The following is a 6,488-nucleotide window of genomic DNA, read 5'->3' on the forward strand; positions in this document are numbered from 1 at the left end:
GAAAGATCACTACATCAGTTTAACATTTTACTTGGGGGTAAAACGATCCATTTTAGCAACAACTCAGTTTCACGTTCATGGTTGACGAGTCAATTCATGGTATTTTCTAATATTTATTCCATTATTGATCTATAGCATTTTGAAACATTTTTTTTGAATGGTATAGGTACATTTGATTTGATTGTGCCTCAAAGACATTGATCTGGTTGGATCGAAAAGAAATCAATCAATCGTTACTCCCCTAATTTTGCTGCATGATACTGAGGGTCATGAAGCAGACTGAGAAGGTCACAAATCTTACATTAGAAGGTTTTTGTTTTTAGGATTTCCTCCTGTATGACTTTCACATGGACCGATCTGAAGCCTCTGATTCAGAAAACAAAGTTGTGCATTTTTGATCCCAAATTAAATTTCAGTGTCCTTGTTTTTGATTTCTGATTCAGGTTATATACTAATTGTTTGTGGAGTAACATTTTGTTACAGAATCAGCTTGACCATTTTTTATATAACCAGAAAAAGTGTCTCACTGCTAAGTCTTAGTCTTTTTTTCTTATTAAAAAGCTATTCCAGCACAAGAGGATTTAAGATCCAGCACAGGAACATAAATTACGTAATCTGAACCCCCCTAAGGAGGACGTGTCTACCGAAGCTGTATAACTAGTGTGTACTGGAAGGAGTGCAGCAGGACTGTATACTTCATGCTCTTAACCTGCACAGAGCACAAAATCCATCTCTAGTGGAGTTCCTGTAAACCCATTACAGACTCCCCCAGCTCCCGCTGACAGGAAAACACTCAGAGGAATTCTGGCTGTGCAGCTCCAGTCCATTTAACAGCTTTCACTAAGACTCCACTCATGCTTGTGGTAAAATAAACTAATTATTCAAGTATTAAAAAAAAGCAAGCACTATCTTTGGAACCTTAACTTGAACTAACTCATTTGCTTTGGTGTGCGTTAATGGCTGTTCATTTGCTTATGTGCTCTATTATGTTTTTGCAATTAACATTTTTTTTTAAACAAACTGCAAATTATAAAGCTTTATCACATTTCCTCTTCAATGGTTTTAACAAAAATGAAATATTGTAAAGGTTAGACTTTTTTAGACTTAGAGGGTTTTATTTTGTTAATCATGTAATTAAATATTTAAACTGTGGTATGCTGAGATTTTAGTGAGTCAATTTGATCATTACTAAACAAAGAACAGAATTCAGGGCCTCTCTTAAACAGAACATTAAGCTCTAGGTTCCATTTATGTTTTTAAAATCAAACATTTCCTACTTTTCCTTCTGGACTTCCTGGCCGCCATCTAGTGGTTAATAGCGGTATTACACCAAATCACAGGAAAATTCTGTCTTGTTTTAACATTTCTATGGTTTTAACCCTAATTATCCAACCAAGACTAAATCAACTAAAATACATTTTTTTCTGCTACTTGTTGCTTTGGGGGAGTAATACACATAATGTTTTAATATGTGTTCTAAATGTGCTCTAGCATTTGGTTGAGCAGGTAGTTTAAGGGTTAAATTGGTTCATGTTAATCAGCTAGAAATGCTGCTATATAGATTAAAAAACGTAATTAAACTAAATTCCTTAGATATAATAATAAATAAAAAGGTGATAAAAATGATAGGAAACGAATCATTTCATACACATATTTATTTTATATAAAACAAAGTCCAGACTTGCTCATATTAACAGTTACACCAGCGACAATCACTGGAAAACCACGGTATCCAACATGGCCGCTAGGCACTGAACGATGTTGGATGTCATTAAAACATCTACATGCTCCTCCAAGTGTCTCTTGGGATCCTGTAAAACAAACAACAACATGAAAATGGTCAGAAAGATGTTTCTGTTGATTCTAAATTCTTTATCAATCTCCGCCTTAGACTAAATCCAGCCACACAAACAGGAAATATCCAATTTGATCTGTAATTGCTCTGCTCATGCTGACATGACAGCTTGATCTCGCTAAGCCTGAGTATCAGGGACTAAATAAAAAACATTTATCATAGAATTACTAATACTTTATGTACCTGCTTTCCGACATTCTTGATTGCCAGCTGTTCTGGGGTCATTTTGTCTTCCTCTTCAACGGCCTGAGAAGAAACATGACCATCAGTGTCTGATAAACCAAAATGGGATAAGACGGAACAACAGCTAACACAAAAACTAGACTGCTGCAATAAAATCAGCTGCTGCTAAACTAACAACAATTTGCTGGTACGACAACATTTGAGGGAAAAAAGTAATAACAAAAAAAAGATACAAATCAAAAAGAGAAAATGACTTAAAAATTTAAAGGTGAATCACTTAAAAAACTTTAAGAAAGTGTTCTTGTGAGCATTTAATTTAAAAAAGCTAAAGTGCAGTTAATAGAGTGTGACAATGAAAGCATCACTTCAATGAAAATCCTGTTTTTGGCATTTTTAACATGTTCCTCTGACATTCTGATGATGGAGGATATATGTATAAGAAAAATTAAGATTTTACCTTTTTTTTAAAAACATTTTTCACCAAAATTATTATTTTTTTCCTTTGTTCAAATTGTTGTGAAACAGGAGCAGATTAAAAAATGTTGTTGGAAAAAGAGCTTTTTGTGATTTGGAAGCTACAACGGGCAGGTCAGAAGATTCCTGCTCCGCTCAATTATGATGCATCCACTGGCAGACAAACAGATCTGTGTATGTTTTTGTGTTCCTCATCTACACATGAATCAAAACTGGACGGCTGATAGCTCCAATATTGCTCGCCATTTTAGTTGCACCAGTAATGTTAGGTTGGGGCTGTAAGCTAGTGAGAGAGTGAAAGCAGATGGATGATGGGAAATGAACTACTGCCGCTCTGCAGAAACTATGTCCTAGAAAATGACATTGGTTTTTGGCTAAATTGGCATAATAATATTTAAAAGATCAGAGGAAACGCTTTTACTATAAATCAAAAGATGATTAAAGTGAGACTTCAGGATCCCTTGAATTTTTTTTTTTTTTTACTTTGTATAATGTTCCCCTCCTGCTAAGGTCAATTCAACAGGATTTAAAAATTGAAGCATTTCTGAAAAACTCCTAAGGTGATTGTGAGTTTAAAGTTGCACCTTGTTGTAGTTCTTGGCCAGCTCCAGCATTTCTTTGACGATGGTCTCATTCAGCTTGCAGTGCTCACTGTAGTCCTGCAGAGTCAAACCCTCCATCCAGCTTTTCTTGTGAAGGTTCAGCAACATCTGAGAAGAAGAAGGAAAGGCCATTATAGATATTACTCTACAAAAAACTATCAATTGAAAAAAAACCTTTGCTTTAGACTCAGACCTTCTGCTCCAGCTCATTTTTCCTGTAATTGATGGTGATGGAATAGTAGTGTCTGTTTAGTCCATGAATCAGAGCCTGAAATACAATAACATAAAGTTCAGACACTGAGAAATACACATACAGCTTTGTTAAAAATTCTTTCAATCAGAAATTTTTATTTCCTTCATATTCATATAAAGGAAAAGAAAACAGTAAATCTTGAGGAACAACAAGATAAATCCTCAACTATTGTAAGAAATTTCTCCACTTGGACTAGAATGACTTTTTTACATAGAAGATTTTAACTAAACAAGTTTGAAATATTGATTAAAAATAATAATCAATCACAGATTTTGGAGAACAGAAACCTGATGAAGCACTACAAGAAGAAAAGCTCTTACATAAACTGAGTGGGTGAGGAGAAAATAATCGTATTAAATAAAACAGTTGAGAAGCAGTGGTGCTAAAATTAGAAAAGGATGGGTGGGTGGATGGATGTCAGGTCTGTCTGTGGACTCCCACTAAGTAAGACAACATTAACCTTTTGTTCTACTGAACAACAGATCTTTGACCGTTGAACCTGCTCACATGACCTCTAAATGTTTGACTTATTGTGACACACATTAAAAACCAACTCCAATGAAAAGTGTTTTTGGTGTTAACATGTTCTTGTATGTTCTCAGGATGGATGACGTATATAAAGAAAATGAAGCTTAAAGATGCATTCCTAAATAATTTTTATTTAAATTATTGTGAATCAGAAGCAGACAAAAAAAGCCATTTAAGAAAATAAATAAATAATATCCATTGCTTAATTTCGAAAGGTTTAAAATCAACTTATTCTTTTTTGAGTGGGTTAAAATGTGCACAAGAGACTTTCTTCAAATTAACCAAAAATTAAGTTCCAGTCAGTAAATCAGTGAAAATGACTGACCTGGATTGAAGGCTTGTTCAGATGACCTAAGTTGGAGGTGGTTTGTCTCGGTTCATGACCCAGCACCATCATGTTGGCATTTATCAATCTGAAGGCATCAATGACGACCTGTAAAATGATAGAAGGTAGACAGTCATAACTGCATTCCTGACCCATCTGTGATTCAAGTTTATGAGTCTTCTGCAGAGAATCCAATGCCGCACCTTTCCTTTGACGCTCTGAATTGGATCAACCACCACTGCAACTGCTCGCTCTGACAGGGCCTCAAAACTCTGCTGGGTGTTGATGTCCACACCTGACAACCAACAGCCGAAACCGGGGTGACTGTGGTACCACCCCACAACCATTTCTGGTCTGTCATGTTGGAATAGATACAAAGGTTTACCATTAGGTAGGTCATTTCTTGATCAAAATCCATATTTTTTTAACAATTTACAGTTTCCAATGCAGCATCTCATACCTGCCAGTCTGCTTCAGCATGTCCAACATCTTAGCCTGGAACACTGGATCCACAGCTTCAACACTAACTCCCTGAGAAAAGTTTTTACATTTGCTTAAGGAATATCAAATCATAAACCAGCCTTGGTGATTGGAGCTTTATTTATTCCCCTGGGATAAATAAAGTATTCTAATTCTGATTAAACACAGAACACATTTGATACTCATCGATACTGTATGCTTTACCATAAGACATACCAAATTGTGCTTTCTAGAGAAAGCCATAAACATGGCATAATCTTGGCATTGGAGAGAATACGTACTGTTCCTGACTGGGGCATGGCAAACACATCAATCACTCGCACTGTGTAGTCGTCCACAAATTCTCCCAGCATCAGCCCCATGACTTCCATTGGCACACCTGCTCGCCCGTGCTTCAACATCTAATCAGAAGCAAAATATTGTGAGATGTTTGAAAGAATCACAGATTTCAAACTCATGGTGAGAGTGTTTACCTTAAGAAGGGCCAAAGATGAGATGTACACCTGCTCTGCTGTGTCTACAGCAGGTGCATCTGTTGGGGGACCCTAAACAAGCAGAAAGTATAGACGTTTTCAGTTCCAGCCATAAAAAAATGTGTTAGAAAATCAAAGCTGAAAGTCAAGCTAAAGACCCATTGAATTTTCTACAAAGATTTTAGTAATTATATTAATGTGGAAACAGTTTAGGTGTCATTTTACCTGACCAAGTCCAGGCATTCCACCGCCGAGCCTCAGCAGTCTGTCCATGTTTAAGATCTAAAAACAAAAATACATTTTCAAATTCATATCCATCTTTAAGACTCACAATCTTCCTGACAAAGACCGACATGTTATCCTTACGCAAATACCTATTCTCTAGTAATTGAGTAAGAAATACCTCAAAATCTTTCAAGTTTTAAAGCATTTTAATACAAAAACGTTTTGATTCTTTTGTTTGTCAATTTAGACAGTAAGTTGAGTTGATTTTATTTAAAAATTAATTACTAAGATTCATTTAGGACCTTAAGGAGAAAAGGTTATTAGAGCAATTTCTTAATTTAGGTTGTCATAAAAGGGTTTAACCCCAACACCACAACACAGCAACTTCACTGACAAAAACAGAGCAGCTAATGCTACACATCTTTCATCTTTTTACGTATATTAAAACCACAACTTCCATTCCAAACAAATAAAATAAAAAGACTGAAATAAACGACATTCAAATGTATAATTAAACTCCCAAAACAATCGTTATTTTTACACATTTAACACTGCTTAGCTACCAAACCTAGCTTCAAAAGCGCTAGCAGGCTAGTGCTAACTTAGCTTACCACATTTGGCAAACCAAACTAGCTTGTAATTATACAACTAACCTGAATGCTGGTTAGATTAAAGCTACATAATGTATTTGAATCTGTTTTTACTAACCTGCTGCCAAATCCCTCAGATGTTTAGATAATTTTGTTTTTGCGTAGAGTCGGTTCAAGCCAGCAGGCTACAATGAATCAGCCAGAACGAGTGACTTCTTTTTCTTCTTCTTCTACGCTGGAAAAAAACTATTTCCGGTACAATGATGTCAAGTCACACTCTGCAGTTGCAGCTTTTAGACACCAGATGACGCCAGAGTCACATTCCAACAAGGACTTAAAATAGTTTTTATTTATTTACAATTATTTACAATTTATGTATATTTCAAACACTTAGATTGAAATCCAATCATTTATCAAAATACGTAAAACCTTAGCTGCTTCTTAATAGAACTGCCCTTTTAATTAATAAGGTTTAAATCCCAGAAGAGATGGTCCTTGCA

At 35.5% G+C, this 6,488-nt stretch overlaps 1 protein-coding gene across 1 annotated transcript; it reads right to left on the minus strand.

Moving 5' to 3' along the window:
- Nucleotides 1-1,637: 1,637 nt before the first annotated feature.
- On the minus strand, nucleotides 1,638-6,260 carry psmd14 (proteasome 26S subunit, non-ATPase 14). Its single transcript, XM_024296317.2, has 11 exons — nucleotides 6,107-6,260; nucleotides 5,399-5,455; nucleotides 5,174-5,245; nucleotides 4,982-5,101; nucleotides 4,681-4,751; nucleotides 4,424-4,574; nucleotides 4,221-4,328; nucleotides 3,308-3,382; nucleotides 3,097-3,222; nucleotides 2,039-2,101; nucleotides 1,638-1,811 (listed from the first exon to the last, which is right to left on the minus strand). The coding sequence occupies exons 2-11, from the start codon at nucleotides 5,444-5,446 to the stop codon at nucleotides 1,713-1,715; spliced, it is 933 nt and encodes a 310-aa protein (XP_024152085.1). The 5' UTR covers nucleotides 5,447-5,455; nucleotides 6,107-6,260; the 3' UTR covers nucleotides 1,638-1,712.
- Between the last annotated feature and the right edge of the window lie 228 nt (nucleotides 6,261-6,488).

This window comes from Oryzias melastigma, linkage group LG3 (assembly GCF_002922805.2).
Source record: "Oryzias melastigma strain HK-1 linkage group LG3, ASM292280v2, whole genome shotgun sequence".
Taxonomy (NCBI): domain Eukaryota; kingdom Metazoa; phylum Chordata; class Actinopteri; order Beloniformes; family Adrianichthyidae; genus Oryzias; species Oryzias melastigma.

Bases quoted from the DNA above. Each gene is read 5' to 3' on its own strand.
- psmd14 (XM_024296317.2), bottom strand. From the start codon at position 5,446: ATGGACAGACTGCTGAGGCTCGGCGGTGGAATGCCTGGACTTGGTCAG. The intron at 4,575-4,680 runs GTATGAGATGCT...CCAACATGACAG, and splicing joins ATGCTGAAGCAGACTGGCAG to ACCAGAAATGGTTGTGGGGT. The intron at 1,812-2,038 runs GTACATAAAGTA...TTTGTTTTACAG, and splicing joins TCAAGAATGTCGGAAAGCAG to GATCCCAAGAGACACTTGGA.